Source organism: Bos indicus x Bos taurus, chromosome 26, assembly GCF_003369695.1.
Source record: "Bos indicus x Bos taurus breed Angus x Brahman F1 hybrid chromosome 26, Bos_hybrid_MaternalHap_v2.0, whole genome shotgun sequence".
Classification (NCBI taxonomy): domain Eukaryota; kingdom Metazoa; phylum Chordata; class Mammalia; order Artiodactyla; family Bovidae; genus Bos; species Bos indicus x Bos taurus.
This window is the reverse complement of record NC_040101.1, coordinates 11,387,241-11,406,899: the sequence shown is the minus strand read 5'-3', so window position 1 is coordinate 11,406,899 and position 19,659 is coordinate 11,387,241. Positions and strand designations below refer to the sequence as shown.

General features: G+C 47.2%; 1 protein-coding gene across 1 annotated transcript in view; it reads left to right on the top strand.

Annotated features, from left to right (window-relative positions):
- The window catches only part of PLPP4 (phospholipid phosphatase 4), a 148,187-nt gene that overhangs the window by 49,515 nt on the left and 79,013 nt on the right, over positions 1–19,659 (top strand). The window contains exon 2 of the mRNA XM_027529170.1: positions 12,878–12,986. Within this exon, the coding sequence (XP_027384971.1) occupies positions 12,878–12,986 (109 nt within the window). The remainder of the gene's footprint in view (positions 1–12,877; positions 12,987–19,659) is intronic.

Sequence of the window (19,659 nt, the reverse complement as noted above, 5' to 3'; positions counted from 1 at the left end):
TTTCCTTACAGTCGTCTCATATCCAGCTCATTGTCTAGTTCCAAAATTTCCTGCTGCCAAGTCGCTTCAGTCGTGTCCGACTCTGTGCGACCCCATAGACGGCAGCCCACCAGGCTCCCCCCTCCCTGGGACTCTCCAGGCAAGAACACTGGAGTGGGTTGCCATTTCCTTCTCCAATGCATGAAAGTGAAAAGTGAAAGTGAAGTCGCTCAGTTTTGTCCGACTCTGTGCAACCCCACGGACTGCAGCCTACCAGGCTCCTCCATCCATGGGATTTTCCAGGCAAGAGTACTGGAGTGGGGTGCCATTGCCTTCTCCAAAAATTTCCTGAGTCATCCTCAAAGTTTCTTTTTTATAAGTTAAAAAAAAAAAAAACACTTTTTTTTTGACCCAAGATCCAGTCAGCACAGAGTGGTTACATTTGGTTCTTATGTCTTCAGATTCTTGTAATGTAGAATATTGCAACTTTGTTTCTGGAGTTGTCTGTTCCTCTGCCCCTGTATTTTGACAAGCTGGAAGTTGAGTCCAAAATCCTCATTAGGTTCAGAGTATACACATTTGGAAGAATGCTTCATGGGGATGCCATACACTCCATATAACCATATGTCAGGGATCTGCAGGGGACTGTGGTCCTAGCTTTGGTGACCACAGGTTGGGTGTGCAGGTTAGTGCCATTTTTCAAAAGAAAAAAAAAAAAGAAAGAAAAAAAGCTGAAGAGTCGGTGTGAGCAGAGCATCTTTGAGCCCGTGGCTTTGCCTTTTCCGTGCAGCCTGTTCCTGGTTCTCTATCTTCCTTCCTGGGCTCTAGATGGATGAGAACACCTCCAGACTTGACCCATATATTTCCAGTGTCCCAGCACTCACCCCTGGGCTTTCCTGGTAGCTCAGCTGGTAAAGGATCCACTTGCAATGCAGGAGACCCCAGTTCAATTCCTGGGAATCGAAGATCCCCTGGAGAAGGGGTAGGATATCCACTCCAGTATTCTTGGGCTTCCCTGGTGGCTCAGATGGTAAAGAAACCACCTACAAGGTGGGAGACCTGGGTTTGATCCCTGGGTTGGGAGGATCCCCTGGAGGAGGGCATGGCAACCCACTCCACTATTCTTGCCTGGAGAATCCCATGGACAGAGGAGCCTGGAGGGCTACAGGAGCTCTGCCAGGCTTCTCTGTCCATGGGATCACAAAGGGTCAGACATGACTGAGCAACTAAGCACAGCACCACTCACCCCATCCCATCCCATCATAATTTAGGAGAGCATAGTGGAGGAATGCATCTTTTAATCACCTCCTGTTTTCCCCCTTGGTCAGGGAGGGATTCCTGCCCTGGAGTTACAGGGATCCCAGCCGTTCATGACAGCCGACACTGGACAGATGAGACTGAAGCAGTTTATTAGTGACAGACTCACAGCCCAGGGAAGCAGGACGCTGAATGTCACATAGGCTGCCCAGGGGCATAGCAAACCATGGGCAACGGGAGGCAGGCTTTGTACTATCAAGGGGCTCTAGTGCCCCCTGGTTCCCACAGGAGGATGTGGTTGACTTGTTAGAATAAGTCCATGGGCCGGCATTTCTTGGGACTGAAACCTGCTCTTTGGGGATTGGCAGGTACTATACCTAGTCTCCTTGATAAGGGGGTTTGTTAGGTTGAAGGAGCTGAGTGGAAGGGGAACTTGTGGTTAGGACATGAGAAGCCTTTGTGGTTTCAGATGTCAAGGGAGGATGTGATATTGGACCTTAGTTTTTGGCTTTTCACTGCAGTACCGCACACACCTCCAGTACACTCTCTCCACGCACGCACCGCCCCCCACAGCAGTTCATCTGACGGTCTGACCTCACCAGTAATACCAGCCCTCTGAGGTAGGTGCTGCCACCAGCGCCACTTTATAGATGAGGAAACTGAGGCCTGGGAGGTGAAATGCCTTGACCAAGGTCCCGCAGCTGGAGGGGGTGATTGAAACGCTCACCCAGGCTGCCCTCCGGGGTCTGTGTCCACTTGATTGAAAAAGACATGAGATCTAGAGTGGAGAAAGGGGGACATGAATCCAGGCTCTGCCTCAGGTGGGCAGTTACACTTGCTGAAGCCCCAGGCTCTCCATTTATCGCAAGCTCATTACGGAGCAAGGGGGACCATCGCAAGAGGGTGGTAGTGACTCCAGGAGCTGTTTCTTGCCTGGTCCATGGCTGGTCTCCTGGATGCAATTCTCCTCCATCCAGGTGAAGGGCAGGTAGCTTTGATTAAGTCAATTGCTGCTAGGGAACCTGCTTTTCTGAAGGACGGGGAGGAGGGAAGTCGAAGCATCTTCTTCCATTTCTCTTTTTACCTCCTTCCTGGTGTGTTATTTTTTCTCTTTCACAACAAACAGCAAATTGCTCCTTACAAAGATTTGATCTCAGTTGTTCACACTGAGAGAATTGAGACTGACATCCTGCATTTCCCAAGAGTGAGGCTGTATTTCTAATTGTGGAAATGTTTATCTCTTATTAAAATAATTGCAGATGCCATTACATTGGTGAGAATTGTGTGTGCACGGGCATGTGTGTGTGCACATGTCCATGTTCCTTGATCTCTTTAGAATTCCAGAATGTGCCAAGGAGGACATGGAAGAGTGGACTTCCATCCGTGGACTGCACAGATAGAACTGTGCAGATTTAGGCAAGACCTCCTATGTCTTACAACCTTAGTTATAAGGTTATAACTAATGGGAATCTCTAAAATGGGAATAACAGTAATTTCAACCTCATACGATTCTTATGAAGGTTAAACAAAGTAATGTTGGAAAACACCAAATAAAGCACTTGGCAGAAGACAGCTCCGAATGTGATAACTAGTTACTATTATTATACTTGTTAGACTTGTTGTGGGGATGGCCCAGCTCCCCTATCCAGGGTAAAGCCTGTCTGGTGGCAGGTCTCTGGTTTACTGCCTCACAGAAATAATCCATCAATATGTTCTCTCAATGGGCTGTCCCCAGGACTAATGGAAAATCTGAAACACCTCCTCCCTGCCAGTGGAACTGCCTGCCTGTTCTGCTGACCATTTGTAAGTGTTTCCCCTCTTGCCTGAGTGACGCTCACTGGAGAGGAAAAGTCAATAGTCCAATTAAGAAACATGCTCTGCTTTCTGCTCTTGCCTGGAAAGCTTTATCATGTGTCTTGTTTTTTCCTCCTTCGGATCTCACAAGGTTCAAAAGTGACTTTCTGGGCCATTGTTTGCTCGAAGAATGGCTAAAGGATGTGGTTGGTAGTTGTTGGCATTCATCTGTCCTGTCTCATCTCCTTCCCACAACATGAAACCTCACTGTCCCGGGTGGGGCAGAAACGGAGAGGGGAAGACTTCTTAGACCCAGTGGTCATGTCAGCCATCAGCATCATTCTTGTCCACGTTTGCAAGAACAGCAGCCAATCAAATCAGGTTTGACTAAGCCCTTTAGTGCCCCAGGCACTGTGCCATATTCTAATATTTCTTCTTGCTAATGATAGCAGTATTATTACTGCCCTGCCCTGGCCATCCTGGGAAGCGAGGAAGGAGATCGGAAATCTCAGAGAGGTTAAGTGACTTTTTTCAAGTCACCCAGCTGGCAAATGCCAAATCAGTGATTTGAACCAAGTTTAAGGATCTAAGTTCATATTTCCATATAATCTTGTGTTATTTATATTTGGGGGAAAGGATGTCGACCTCTGAGTCTAGTATGTGGCAGAAATATTAACTTATCTTGAAAAAAAGCATATTAAGGAACATGAGTTAAATGTCATTGACAAATCTATGGAATCTCTTAGAAGATTATAGGGAGATCCTAGGGCTTTGAGAACTTAACTTTGAGTCAGAAAAGGCCCAGAGGACAGTAGCATCATAGTCCCTTGTTCAGGGACTTGTTCCTGGTACTGTGATGTCAAGATTGGCCATTTCTCTGGGTTCCCAGCTTTGGGCTGAATCTCTTGCCATATTCAGCAAGTGGACAGTAATAGAGTCACACCCTGGGGTGGTGAGATTTTGTGTGGTCAGAGTTCTAACACCTGTAACTAAAGGCCTTGACATCTCATTCCCCAGTCAGGTGGAGCTTAGCATCCCTTGACCGTAGTCTCCACAAGAGTGTGATCATATGTGTTTCATACACCAGGGTTCATAGGACAGTATCTGGTACATCACAGACACTCAGTAAATTTTTGTTGAATGAATAAACAACAGGCAAAGGCGGAAGTTGATTGTCTGGCCCCTGCTGTGCCCCTTCCTGTGTAAGCAGACTGTATCCTAGGCTGCTTAAGGGCAGGTGAGCTATGAAAACAGGACTAGCCAACAGAGAGAATGTGTCTGTGCATGTGTATGTGTGTTTGTGAGCGTGTGTGAGTGTGGTATGTATCTGTCATACTGTAAATGCTACCCTAGCTGGCCCTGGTCTGGGGATCCTCTGATGGGCAAGGTGATGTTTTTATTTGCTGCTAATATTTTTTTATTAAAACATAAAAATGTTTCCTCCACCTCATTAGAACTGATTCAAATGTATTCTTTTTAATGGCTGAGTAATACTCCATTGTATATATGTACCACAGCTTTCTTATCCATTTGTCTGCTGATGGACCACTACAATATTATAAAGTAATTAGCCTCCAATTAAAATAAATAAATTAAAAAAACATAAAAATGTTTTTATTTTCCTGGAGAGACCCTCAGGATACAGTGTGAGACACTGGAATTGCGTCCTTTTCTCTGGGTGAGGGTTTGGGGACCACGGAAGGCTGACAGGCCATGTGTCTGCGATTTGGCGAGGAGCAGTGACTGGTCACCTACCTGAGGGGAAAAGGGAAACATTAGGATGTTTTTGTCTGCTTGGCTTTATTTCTCCTTTAGCTTTCTGCCTGCTCTTCACTCTGTCAACATCCAATCTCCTTCTGCCTCTTTTCTATTTCAGTTAGTTTTGGTAAGGTCTTCCTGTGTCTTAGAAACTTTCTTGCTTCTGCTCACTAAAGTTCTGTGTTGGTGTGTGTGTGTATGTGTGTGGTTGTGGTTGTGTGTGTGTGTGTATGAGATATGTAGATAAGCTCTGGTCTAAGGAGGATTAAAGCATCTATGCTATGCATTGACTCGTGGTTCAGATGGTAAAGAATCTGCCTACAATGCAGGAGACCCGGGCTTGATCCCTGGGTTGGGAAGATCCCATAGAGAAGGGAATGGCTACCTGCTCCAGTATCCTTGCCTAGAGAATTCCATGGGCAGAGGAGCCTGGCAGGGCACAGTCCATGGGGTTGCAGTGAATTGGACACGACTGAGAGACTAACACTGATACTAAAAAGTTAGAAGAACATCTTTGAATTTTCTTTTTGTCTGTTTTCCAAATTCTTCTGTATCATCAGAGAACTAAGAAGAAGATGACTGCTGCTGCTGCTGCTGCTGAGTCGCATCAGTTGTGTCCGACTCTGTGCAACCCCAGAGACGGCAGCCCACCAGGCTCCCCCGTCCCTGGGATTCTCCAGGCAAGAACACCGGAGTGGGTTGCCATTTCCTTCTCTAATGCATGAAAGTGAGAAGTGAAAGTGAAGTCGCTCAGTCCTGTCAGACTCTTAGCGACCCCATGGACTGTAGCCTACCAGGCTCCTCCATCCATGGGATTTTCCAGGCAAGAGGACTGGAGTGGGGAGAAGATGAGTAGCACTGCCTAAACTTTGCAGGGAGAAATTAAGAGAAGGCTAGATTAAGATAATTGTCCAATTCGAAGGAGCTTGTCTTGGATCAAAATCCCACAGCAAGTTACCTGACTTTGGACAGTTTTCATTTTCAGGAGAGAACATTATTCATTTCATATTTCCCTAGTAGCTCAGTTGGTAAAGACTTTGCCTGCAGTGCAGGAGACCTAGGCTCAATCCCTGGGTCAGAAAGATCCCCTGGAGAAGAAAATGGCTACCCACTCCAATGTTCTTGCCTGAAAATCCTATGGACAGAGGAGCCTGGGGGACTGCAGTCCATGGGTCACAAGAGCTGGACACAACTTAGTGACTCAACCAAGACCACCTATAATAGAAACTTCATGCTTTTCACATCAGAACATGTTGACCTATATAGCTTAGTCATTATATTTTAGTTTCAAATCACTGTTAAGGGCAATGATGTTTTTGATAATAGTTAAGATTCAGTATTCTTAGAAAGGAATGATGCTAAAGCTGAAATTTCAGTACTTTGGCCACCTCATGCGAAGAGTTGACTCATTGGAAAAGACTCTGATGCTGGGAGGGATTGGGGGCAGGAGGAAGAGGGGATGACAGAGGATGAGATGGCTGATTGGCATCACTGACTCGATGGACGTGAGTCTGAGTGAACTCTGGGAGTTGGTGATGAACAGGGAGGCCTGGTGTGCTGCGATTCATGGGATCGCAAAGAGTCAGACACGACTGAGTGACTGAACTGAACTGAACTGAAGATTCAGTGACTGCATTTGATGGGGGGAGAAGTCAGTTATTTTGAGACTAGACTGGTCCTGGATGCTGAATCAGAGTTGATCAGTACCAATGCAGAAAACATTGCTTTCATACCTATGGGATCTCATTAACTCATACTTTTTCTTTGAAATGATTAATACACGGTATTTCTGACTTGTTAGATTTACATCCATCCTTGTCTCATAGCTCTTGCTCTTCCTTTCTGTTTACTTTTGGTCATTGAGTCTGATGAAGTCTTCGAAGTCCCCTCCACTCTTAAGCCTGTCTGGATTTAAAATGGATAAATGGGGCATTTAGCCACAGAATTGGGGTACCAATTGTCACACCAAGACTCTTTCTTCGTGAGTCTCTGAGGTGATGCAGAAATGCCATTCACAGAGGGGATAGTTTTGATTCTTAGCCTCAGAGTATGAGGAACTCTGCATTGGTGGATCTGTCAGACCCTTTCTGGGCATTGAGATGTTTTTCTTTGCATTATATTTATTGGAAATAAAAGTAAGCGAAGTGCGTTTACATACCTCCCAGTGGCCAAAGAGTTGCTCCTCTTCCTTCAGTGTTTTCTTCAAAATGCAAGGACATCGGTCATTATACTGGCCTGGGGTGTGCTGGGATTATCAGCACAGTCAAGTCATTATGATGCTGATGCTGGCAGGAGGTCCTAAGACCCGTGGGGCTATTTCTTCTGTAGTGAATGGCCTCCGATTGCTCTGCTTTTGAGTTATCATTTTTGCTTTTCATCTTTTTTCTGCCTCTTCTGTGGTGCAAGTGGTGCTGGAGATAATGGTAGGGGCTTCACAAAGCGAATTTCCATTATCTGTGGACATGATCCAACTGACTCTGTATTATGAAGAAGGCTCGTGCATCCCGCCTCCTCTCCTTCTATCCTCCCATATTGCAAGGAATGGTCTTGTTGACCTCACAGAGAAGGCCGGCCTCTGCCCAGAGGCTAAAGCATTAAGGTAGAATTTAATAGCTTGCTTTTAACATTTACCAACAATTTATAAAAGGAATGCCAATCCCATAACTCAGCAGTGACAACAGGTTTCTTCTAGAATAAACTCATTGCAGTTTACAAAGTCTGAAGAAAAGTCACAGTGCAAGTGGAGAGCACATCAAGCAAAACTGGCCCCCTTGGTTCTTTTTTCACCCCCCACCTTGGTTCTTAAATGGCTGAAGTTGGGAAGCATGGGCTTTCCCCAAGAACTCTGTCTGTACCACTATAGCGCTCACAGCAAGCTTGTGAAAAATGAAGATTCTGAGTCAGCAGATCTGGGCTGGGGCCCAAGTTTCTGCATTTTAAAAATATAATTTATTTCTTTTTGGCTGTGCTGGGTGTTAGTTGCTACATGGGCTTTTCTGTAGTTGAGACAAGCGGGGGCTACTCTCTAGTTGCGGTGCATGGTGAGTGGGCTTCTCATCGCAGTGGCTTCTCTTTTTGCAGAGGACGGCTCTAGGGTGTGATGCTAGGGCTTCAGTAGTTACAGTTCCCTGGCTGTCGAACACTGGCTCAGTAGTTGTAGCATACGGGCTTAGTTGCTCTGCAACATGTAGGATATTCCCGGACCAGGGATCAAACCCATGCCTCCTGCATTGGCAGGTGGACTCCTTACCACCGAGCCACCAGGGAAGTCCAGTTTCTGTATTTTTAACAGCTCCGTCCGAGGTGATGCTGACATGGTGGCCTCTTGTGACTCTAGGTTTGGTCCACAGACCAGCAGCATCAGCATCCTCAGGGAGCTTGCTGGAGATGCCAGCCCTGGACCTGCTGTATCAGCAGTCCCCAAGAGCTCTCCGGGCGCATTCTTGTTTGGGAAGCCCTGACCGTCCACGCTGCTGGGGGGCCAAGGGGAGGTCCTCAGTGCATAGTGAGCTCTGCTGAGCAGGCAGTTGGATCCCATGCCTGAATTCCTCCCCGGGAAGCAAGGTTCCATTTCCTGCTTTCCAACCCATTTTACAAAGAGTTCCTGGAAGGATGTTTCCAGGCCTGGCATGCCCTCTCTTGGGGGCACCCTTTCACATTTCTAGAACTTTCCATTCTACTGCATGCCCACCTCTGCTCCCGTCTGCATTTTGGAACTCACGTCCTCTGTGTAGCTGCCTCACTGGATTCTCGGAGGCAGACGCCAGTGGCTGGTGTGCGGGGAGAAGGGACATCTATCTTTCCTGGTGTGCTGCTCCCAGAGGATACAGTTTCCTCGACAGATGTGTTCTGGCTGCAGCCACTCAGGGTGGGGTGAGGAGTCGTGTGAAAGGATGGGTGCACGAGGCTTTAAAAAATTGCCATGGGGATAGTGTCCCCTGGGCAACAGACGAGATGAGGAAGGACTGGGCTCAGTGGTGTGCGAGCTCCTTGGCTCTGTGGCCAGCTGTGTGCAGAGGAAATGGAGATCGGAGTTCTGGGGTCTCTGAGAGTAGGGGCTGCAAGACCATTATAACAATGACAGCCTACGGGTGACAGATTGTATTTGAAAGGTGGCTGCAGCCCTGTATCTCATCTTACCTGCTTTTCCATAATGGGATTCTGCTACACCACTGCCAAGAGGTGGAGTCAGTCCCCCTGTCTTGTATTGGGGCTGACCTTCTGTCACCCAGTGATGCTACAGGACTTCGGAGGCTGGATCAGAAAAGCCATTCAGCTTCTGCCTGGACCTCCTGAGACCTGCATTCCGGAGGAAGCCAGCAACTGTGAAAAATTCAGACCATACTGAGTCTGTCGTGCTGGAGAGACGTGTGCGGTGCTCCAGGTGGCAGCTCCTGGTTGACAGCCAGCACCCATGTAAGGGACTATCCTGAGGTCCAGCCTGGTCAAACCTTCAGACGCAGCCCCAGCTGATGTCTAACTTCTGTGACCACGTGAAGTGAGCTCTGCCTAGCTGGACCCGTCTCGATTTCCTGGTCCACAAAATCATGAGCAAAAGAAAACGAATGGTTTAAGACATTAAGTTTTGGGGTAATTTGTTATGCATCCAGAGTAATTGGAGTATTCTGGAAGCTTTAAGTTTCATAAGTATATTCTTGAAGTGTTAGTCACTCCATCATGTCTAACTCTTCTATTACCACGTGGACTATAGCCCACCAGGCTCCTCTGTCCATGAAATTTTCCAGGCAAGAACTGGAGTGGGCCACCATGCCCTCCTCCAGGGGACCTCTGCGGCCCAGGAATCGAACCCAGGTCTCCCACATTGCAGGCAGATTCTTACCATCTGAGCCACCAGGGAAGCCAACTTATTCTCTAAAATAACTTGCAAATAAAATTCTTTTTACTTAGTTATATTTAAAATGCTTTTAAAATACCCAAGTGCAGTGAGTAGGTTGTTGCAAAATGAAATCCACTCCTCACCTCCCCCCTGCCGAAAGAAAGCCTGAAAACTGTCTAGAGAACAGTTTTTTACTAGAAAACTATCTAGTAAAAATTTGCAGTTGGAGGCTAGAGTAAAATGATAGAGTGACAAAATGCTGGTTTCTGTTTGTGCTCTGTTAGGCACTTTATATTTGTTCATTTAAGTTTCATTTCCACTCTGTAAAGTGTGCCCATTTTACAGATGGGTGGACTGAGGCTCAGAGATGTTAATAAATTCACTAAGAGCCACACAGCAGGGGCTGGGATTTGAACATGGATGAGACTGACTCCAGTGCCTGTCCTTCAGCAGATGGAAGAATTGTTAATGTAGAGAGCTAAATTTCTAAGTCTCCTCTTCTTGTGGACAAGGGTTCTGGGAATCTTGAAGAATTTTCTTGTTTAGTGCCGGGCCCTTCAGAATCACCTGGGGAATATTTTAAAATTCACATACCAGGCCCAGTCCATACCAAGGCTATAGGTCTGGGGTAGGGTGTCTCCAAAAGTTCTAACCCTTCTTCATTTGTCACCTCTGACCTAAGCCAACCTCCCATGTTGTAGGGGGCTTCCCAAGCGGCACTAATGATAAAGAACCCACCTGTCAATGCAGGAGATGTAAGAGACAGGATTCAGTCGCTGGATTGGGAAGATCCCCTGGAGAAGGGAATGGCAACCCGCTCCAGTATTGTTACCTGGGAAATTCCATGGACAGAGGAGCCTGGTGGGCTGCAGTCTATGGGTTTGCAAAGAATCGTTCATGACTGAAGCGACTTAGCATGCACGCACTCACGCACCCAGGTTGCAGGTGAGGACATTGAGGCCCAGTGAGAAGTGGGTTGTTCTGAGGCCAGAGCAGCTTAATGGTGGAGCTCGGGAAGAAAGCAGGTTTCCCAGCACCCAGATGGCATGCACCCTTGTGTCTTGGAGGAGGCTTGGAGGGCTGTTAGCAGAAATTACTTTACACATCAATGCAGGGGTCTCAGGGCATTGCAATAAGATCCTATAGTAGATATGCTCTGGGCTGAGTGCTGAGTGAAACAGTCAGGGGCCAGAACCACTTTCTTCTTGAAATTTCTTAAATACACAGACAGAAGGACAGAGTTTTACAACGTGAGAAACCTCAGTTGTGGGGAGAGAGAGGGGAGGAGAGGAACAGAGAGAGACAGAGAGAGGGAGGAACATGGATATAGAGACACAAAAGACAGATTGCATTTTAGGTCTCGTTTAGATATAGACATGATGGAATTCAGTGTGAGGCTGATTAGACAGAGGGTATTTTTTTTTAACAGTAGCAGCTGTTCAAAGTCTGGAACAGACAGTAGATTCTGCAGTCACTGGAGAGTCACTGAGATTCCATCCTGCTGGACTCTGAGGACATAGCCCTGGAGAGTGACTCCAATCTCCCTACCCTCCCAATGTAGCTGGGCATACAGACTAATGATCATGCAAAGCCCCAAATCTAGGGTAGAAACCAAGACTCTCAGACTGCTGACTCTGTCCCAGGGCTGGAATGGTTTTAAGATGACCCACCATCTAGGTTTTTTCTGAGATTGGGGGTTTTCCTGGGATATAGGACTTACAGTGCTAAATCCAGGAGTGAAAGTGAAAGTCACTAAGTCATGTCCAACTCTTTGCGACCCCATGGACTATACAGTCCACGGAATTCTCCAGGCCAGAATACTGGAGTGGGTAGTCTTTCTCTTTTCCAGGGGATCTTCCCAACCAACCCAGGGATCGAACCCAGGTCTCACTCATTGCAGGTGGATTCTTTACCAGCTGAGCCACCAGGGAAGCCCAAGAATACTGGAGTGGGTAGCCTATCTCTTCTCCAGGGGATCTTCCCGACCAAGGAATCGAACTGGGGTCTCCTGCATTGCAGGCGGATTCTTTACCAACTGAGCTATGAGGGAATTCTGCCCATGAGAGTCCTGGGCAAACCGGGACTGTTGGTCACCTGGCTGGTCTCCTAGATGAGACGACTGCTGACCTCCAACTCCCATCCCCCAACTCCCCTCCTCCTCATCTTGGCAATGGTACCCCATTTCCTGAAAGCCCAAGCCGGAGCCCTTGGAATCAGCTCTGCCAGTCACCCCTGCCCCTGCCTGTGTATGTTCTTCCATTTTCTGCCCTGCCTTTTGCTTCTCTCTGCCGGCATCTCTTGTTGGGACAGCTGTCCTCACCTCCTCACTGTCTCTGCCTCCCTCCTCTGTTCTGCTCCAATGCCCGTCTTCACCACTGTTCATTTCATTCCATGCTTTTCTGCCAAATTCCTCCTTGGTTCAAAAGCCAGATTCCTCAGTCTGGCACACAAGCCCTGACTCACCCAGACACATCTGAAGCCACTCTGAACTGGATTCACCAGTTGGAGAACTGGGCTGGAGAGCTGGGAGGGGGCTCAAGGGCTGAAAGCTGGCTAAACTGTTGTTCTTCCCCACAGGTTTTCTCTTGGTGGTGATTCTTTTCATCCACCTGGGTGTTGCGGGTTCCCAGGGTGAGAGAGGGGTCGGGAGGCGGAGGCTTAGAGCTTTCTGGTTCTTTGACAGCAGTCCCCCATCCCCCTCCCGCTTCCTTCATTCTTTCCTCTCCTCTGCTGTCTCTCGTGTCCCAGCCTTCTCCTTTCTGGAAGCTTCTTTCTCTCGCTCTGCCCCCTGGTGGTGGTGATGGTGGAGGGGCGCTATCTGGAGTAACGTAGAGGAGGAACTCCGTGGGTTCTTTTCTCTGGTCCTGCCCGCTGCTCCATCACCTTTCCTCCAACTCAAGTCCATTTTGTCCCCAGAGATGGCTGCTGGCCTGGCCTTGCCCCAGTCTGAGCCACCATTCTGGACCTCAACTCCCAGTTCCCTTTGGATCCCCGAGTTCTTAGGGTCTTTGTGTGTCCGCCTCTCAGCTCTTCTCTTATGCCCGCCGTTGGTCCTTGCAGACTGGAGGTGAAAAAAGACCCTACAGTCCTGGTGATTCTTCCATCTTTCCCCCATTGGAGCTGCCTGAGAACCATCAGCTGGGCAGCCTGTCCTTCCCTCCCCAGGGACCAGTTCGTCCACTCTGAGCTCTTGCGTAAGCCGCCTCCTCCCTGGTGCTCAGCCCTCATGCCTCTTTCTTTGTTTTGTTTCAGTTTTACAGAGTTTTTGGATCCCTTCCAGAGAGTCATCCAGCCAGAAGAGATCTGGCTCTATAAGAATCCTCTGGTGCAGTCAGACAACATCCCCACCCGCCTCATGTTTGTAAGTACCGGTGATTTCATGGTTGATGGGACCACTCCCCCGAGTGTGAGCCACATGGGTTTTCACTTCTGTTTTTCCACCCCATGCTGATGACGGCAAGCAGCCTGAAGAACAGAGGCAAGTGGCCCGACAAATTAAAATTCAATTCCAGATCAGGAGGGTTCGCTGCTTGGTCATGTGAGAAGCAATTGCCTGAGGCTTTGGAAAAGAAGAGCCATGCTTACTTGAGCTAAACCTGAACTCTTTGCAAATACTTAGAGTAGAATAAGATGAGCAACTAGTGAACAGAGTTGTCTGTTCCATCTTCTTTTAAAGCAGACCTTGATTTAGCCATCCTCAGACACCATTAAGCTGCTCTGTTAACCGCTTTTCTGGGTTTGGCTGGTCAGTTAACCGGTGATGAGACCACTGTGTATGACTCAACTCTGGATAGTGTCTCTGATCCTAGGATAAATGGGCTAACACCCAAATAATTGGTGGGTATATTGGGACTATTTTTACCTCTTCATTCTGCTCCATGTTGATTACAACCTTTTACACTTTCCCTACTATGGGTTTTCCTGGTGGCTCGGGTGGTAAAGAATCCACCTGCAAAGCACAAGCCCCGGGTTTGATCCCTGGGTCGAGAAGATCCCCTGAAGAAGGGAATGGCAACTCCAGTACTCTTGCCTGCAGAATCCTATGGACAGAGGAGCCTGGCGGGCTATAGCTCATGGCGTTGTATAGAGTGGAACACGACTGAGTGGCTAACATTATTATGTGCTGGTCACTTGCTGAAAGCTTAGGGAGGATTTTCTCATTTAGACTTACCTTGATTGAGGGTGGGAGGAGAAGGGGATGACAGAGGATGAGATGGCTGGATGGCATCACCGACTCAATGGACATGAGTTTGAGTAAACTCCTGGAGTTGGTGATGGACAGGGAGGCCTGGCGTGCTGCAGTCCATGCGGTTACAAAGAGTCAGACATGATTGAGCGACTGAACTGAAATGTTTCCCAGAGCGACTGAACTGAAATGTTTCCCAGTGAGGAAGATGTCATTATTGTCTGAATTTTGCAGTTGCAGACCTGCATCCCAGAGAGATGAGAGAGCTTGCCCCAAACCACACAAGCTAGAGAGTGGGATAGCCCAGATTTGCACCCAAGCAGCCAGATCTGAGCCCTGCTCTCAGCCAGGAGGTTGCCCTGCAGTCTGGAGCTGAGTGTTCAGGACTCCTTGCTAAGGCTCACCAGCTCCTGGAGAATTGTTTTAAGGCCTTTCTGTGGCAGAGGAAATATTGAAGCTTGGTCTTGTTATAGAACAAGAATGTAGCTTTTGGATGTAGCTTGAAGTTTTTGCCCATTGACCGGCCATCACATGTCCTGTCTCTGGGAACTCAGGTGTGTGTTCCAGAGCTTTTATAGAGCACACGAGGGATATTTTTGCACTTTGAAAGAAATCCCTCTGATTTGGGGAGGAAATCTTGTTCATCAGTGACTGGAAAGATCACCAATGTTTATTTCAAAGATGATTGGAAAGATCTTTATGTCTGCAGACATCCCCAAATGTCCAGAACACTACATGAGCATCAGTCTTATTTTTATTGCTTTTTCATAATTACCTTCCTGCTGGAAAATAAACCAGATTTTTGTGAGTATCAGGGAAATTGAATAACGTAGGGTTCTTGTGAGTTGGGCATTGCCTTACATCTGTGTAGTAAAATCAGATTTTTTTTCCATTTCTGTTCCAACTCACATCTTCCATAAATCCTAGAAATAAAGCAACTAGCATGTGCATCACTAGTTTACTCCATGGTTTTAGTAGGAGGAGCTTCTGTTTATCACTTATCCCCATTTTCAAAGATTTCACATTTTGTGTGCTGTAAAACCCAATTTGGAGATGACTGCTCATATGGGATGTTGTGATGAGTCTGTGGCTGTGTCCTAGATTTATGAACAATGGATTGTTTTGAAGTCTAGATACAAATGCCACAAATATCCTGGCTGCAGACACAAATAGGATGGAGCACATTTGCATGTTGGCAGTGGAGGAAAGAAGACAGTAAAGGAGTTATTCAGTGCTGGGATTCTCAGAGAATAGAAGCGGATTCAGCCACAAACACTGATTCATACCCTCTAATCTCCTAATGAAATAAGTTCAACCTTTTGTTTTGTTAATAGTTGTTGATGAATTTCATTCACTTGGTCGCAAGATTTAGTGCGGCTCCATAATAACATAAGGAAAGCAGTAGATACATTTAGAATATGTGCAACGCAAGATGAAAAATGCTTTGTCACCACATAAATTAGATTTGTTCTCCTGGGTTTTATTGAGAGTTTAATGCAAGATATCATTTGTCTGCTTTTGATCTCTACAAACCTTATGGTGTTTCTAAAAGAATGTATAAGAGAACATATTTTCAATGTTTTTTTAAAAATCGCTTGGCTTCCTTAGAAAGCTCCAGTTTCATTATTTAACACATAAATAATCCTGGGGTCTCCTCTATTTTTGTTTAGAATGTTTTACTCTAAAGGCAAACTTGCTAACTTTCTAATAACCAAAGTGTTTTTTAAAGGCAGCTGCTGTGAATCCAGGTTTCTTTGCGAAATCAGTGTTTCTGGAGTTATGCTTATTTGTGTGCATGTCTGTTTTAAAAGAGCTACTTGGTCAAATGTTACAAAAATATTATCAGAAGGTTAGGGAACTAAGTAAGGAGTAAATGGTAACGACATCACCTGGAAGCCCTGCCTGGCATTTTCTCTGTCTTTGGCACCATTAGCTAAGGTGAATGTATCTGTCAACATGAAACTTGGGTGTGGTTGGACCGTGAGATTCCAAGAGCTTGTTTCCCTGGATGCCCCTGGGCTTCTGTGGACCAGAGAGGAAGGCTGAGAACTCTCTTCTCACATACTGGGACTTGACTTTAACATTTGCTGGATATTCCCAGGTTATCAGCCGCTTCCTTATTCAGAAGAGGCCATGCTTCCTTTCTGAACATGTGGAGTGTATCAGCGCATCTTTGAAAGCCTGCTTTTTGGTGTAGAAAGACTACTCGGTATTCGTTATTGCTTTTCAGTTTTCTCTCTGTTGTTGCCTGTAGTGTCTTTGTCCAGAGAACACTTCCAGGGTGAGGAAAGCCACAGGAATTGCAGGTGATGTGAAGTCAAATAAGACTTGACCCCTGAGGGCTCGTGGGGGCAGTGGTACCCTGAAGCAAAGAGGAATCTGAGAAAGAGTGGAGGAGAGGCTCAGGTGCACTTTTAGGGACGTTCATCCCCATCCTCACCATTGTCCTTCTCCTTCTCATCACCGTGGTAGTCACAACAGCAGCTAGCATCTCTTGAATATAGTAACTGTGCTCATCACTTTACAACTAGCATCTCAGTGAATTCTCTCAGAATCCTTTGAGGTTGGCTCTTTTGTGATCCCATCATTTCAGTGGAGAAAATGAAACTGTCATGAGATTAAACAGCTTATCCCAGGTTTACAACCGTCAGTGGCTGGACCAGGGTCTGAACGCCGCCGATCAGAGTGCAGACACTCTTGGAGCCGTTCAGCCATGCTGCCTCCTTGGAGGTGGAAGGGAGGTGGACAGGTGGTGAGTGCAGCCTGTCACACACAGAAGAGCAGGTGTCAAGGAGAAGACACAGTGGAACCAGGCTCTGGGGGCCCCATGAATGGGAGTTTGCTTGGAGTACTGCATGGTGAAGGGGGCAGCGGGAGGCAGGGGTACAGGCAGAGTATGGACTACTTCAAGTTAGTTAATTATTACTTAATTCAACAGAAAGTTATGGAGCACTTTCCTAGAGCCAAGTACGGTGTGTAGTGGAGGTACAGAGCTGAGTAGGTATGGTTTCTAGTCTAGTGGGAACAGAGACATGAACACAAGTCAGACCATTCAGCATCACAGAAAAACCCTCGAAGGACAGGCAAGACTCAGGGAACTGAGGGAAGAGGAGGTGTTTCCCAAATTCTTAACTTAAAAATAGTAGTGTATTACTGGTACTGTGTTGATTTAATAACAGGAGCTTCTATTCTGTGATAGGATGCTTCTAAGGAAGACAAAAATAAAATCAGTTTGCAGGGAGGAGGGAAGGAAAAGAGACCAAGCTGGCTCGTGGTAGTTGAGTTTTTAGACATTTTGACAAGCCTTCGCTCCCAGCTCAGTGACAGGCTGTGATTGTTTGCCCACCGCAGGGCCCTTCCCAGGTGGCCGTGTGTCTTGAGTTGTTAGAAGCGCCGTGCAGTGCACACGCCTTCCTGTCGGATGCCCATGGTTTTGTCTGACAAGCTCTTCTGTGGCTAAAACATCCGAACACCAGGTGCCCGGGCTTCAACCCCCTCGGTGGCTAAAAGTTCTTGGCCACTCATGCCCTTCCCTGGAGACAAGCCTTGTGTCTGGTGTCATGCCTGGTGGATTCCCAGAAGCATCCTGGCAACACAGTGCCTTATATCAGCACCCAGGGGTCACCCATTGTCTGGACTGGGGACGGACGGCATGTCCTGTGTTGCTTTCATTGGTGGGTGCACAAGGTATGGCCCTTGTGTTCTCCAGTTCCCACTCCTGGTTGGAGCCACGGGGCTCCCACATGGCGCCCCATCTCCTATTTGGTCAGAACAGTCCAGCTCAGGGTCATCCCCAGCAGGCAGCCTCTGGAACCTTGGAGGGGAAGTCTTCCCAAATCATATTTTCTCTGGGGTTCCAAATCTGTCTAACCTTAGACTATGCCTTCTGGGATTGTCTTATATTAATAGCAGGCTTCTCTGGTGGCTCAGATGGTAAAGTGTCTGCCTGCAATGTGGGAGACCCGGGTTCAATCCCTGGGTCGGGAAGATCCCCTGGAGAAATAAGTGGCTACCCACTCCCATACCCTTACCTGGAAAATCCCATGGATGGAGGAGCCTGGTAGGCTACAGGTCATGGGGTCACAGAGTCAGACACGACTGAACGACTTCACTTTCCTTTCCTTTTATGTTAATAGCATATATGTGCTAAGATACTTAGTTGCTCAGTCTTATCTGACTCTTTGAGACCCCAGGGACTCATGCCCACCAGGCTAATCTGTCCATGGAATTCTCCAGGCAAAAATACTGGAATGGGTAGCCATTCCTTTCTCCATGGAATCTTCCTGACCCAGCGACTGAACCTAGATCTCCTGCATTGCAGGCAGATTCTTTACCATCTGAGCCACCAGAGAAGCCACCAAAAGCATACACATATACGTGTGTGTGTGTTTCTACATATGTTGTTGTTGTTCAATTGCCCAGTCATGTCCAACTCTTTGTGATCCCATGGACCACAGCATGCCAGGCCTCCCTGTCCCTCACATCTCCCAGAGTTTTCCAAGTTCATGTCCATTGCTTCGGTGATGCCATCCAGCCACCTCATCATCTGACACCCTCTTCTCCTTCTGGTCTTAATCTTTCCAGCATCAGGTGACCAAAATACTGGAGTTTCAGCTTCAGCATCAGTCCTTCCAGCAAGTATTCAGGGTTGATTTCCCTTAAGATTGACTGGTTTGATTTCCTTGCTGTCCAAGGGACTCTCAGAAGTCTTCTCTAGCACCACAGTTCGAACGCATGAATTCTTTGGCATTCTACCTTCTTTATGGTCCAACTCTCACAACTGTGCATGATCACTGGGAAGACCATAGCCTTGACTATGTGAACCTTTGTCGGCAGAGTAATGTCTGCTTTTCAACACACTGTCTAGGTTTGTCATAGCTTTCCTGCCAAGAAGCAAACTTCTTCTGATTTCCTGACTGCAGTCACCATCCACAGTGATCTTAGAGCCCAAGAAGAGGAAAGCTATCATTACTTCCACTAGAATGGAGAATCCTCATGGATAAAGGAGCCTGGAGGGCTACAGTCCATGGGGTCACAAAGGGTCAGACACGACTGAGCAGCTAAGCACAGCACACAGCACATCTTCAGTTCACTATTGTTCTCATATTTATGGTTTGACTGTTGGTGGGGTTGCTGCAGTACTGTTCACTGTTCAGTGAGCTGCTCTCTCCTCTTTGAGGGCAGTGGCTGGTCTGTAGTGCCCAAAGTGAGAGGAAACCAAAAGCCCAGGACTTCTTTGACCTTAAGCTTAACTTTAGACTTAGGTAAGATGGCGCTTCAGCCAGCACTCTCTAAACACAGAATGTGTGAATCAGAACTGATGAAGTGCTTCTCAGTCATCAGAGTCATTTGAGGTGCTTGTTACACAATGTGGATTCCAGACCTGTCCTAGAAGAGGGTCTGAGGAGCCTTGTAACAAATGCTGCAGGTGAAGAGACCCCCAGGCACTGGTGTAGACTCACAGACTTGCTGGAACTCTTCCCTCACAAGTGAGTGTTGCCTTTTTCAGTCACCTTGGGTGAATCCTCTGCTTCTCTGCTCCAGTTCTGAATCTCCTTTTGTGCAGCTGCCCTAAAACCTGGGCCACACTCTTCTGAACACCCTCCATGGCGACAGGACTTATTGATGTTAAGTTGTTCAGGGCCATGGCCAATAAGGAGGCTCATCAAGCTGGTTTCTACCGTTTGTGGTCAGAAAGGAACCAGCCTGTAAGGAGAAGGGTTTTCTCCTGTCTCATGAACTGTCTGTGAATATTGCTCCTAAAGAGGAGTTCCCAAGATGCTCTGAGCTCTCGCGGTCTGGTTCTTGCATGTCTAGGACACCTCCAATTATTTTTATAGACTGTGTG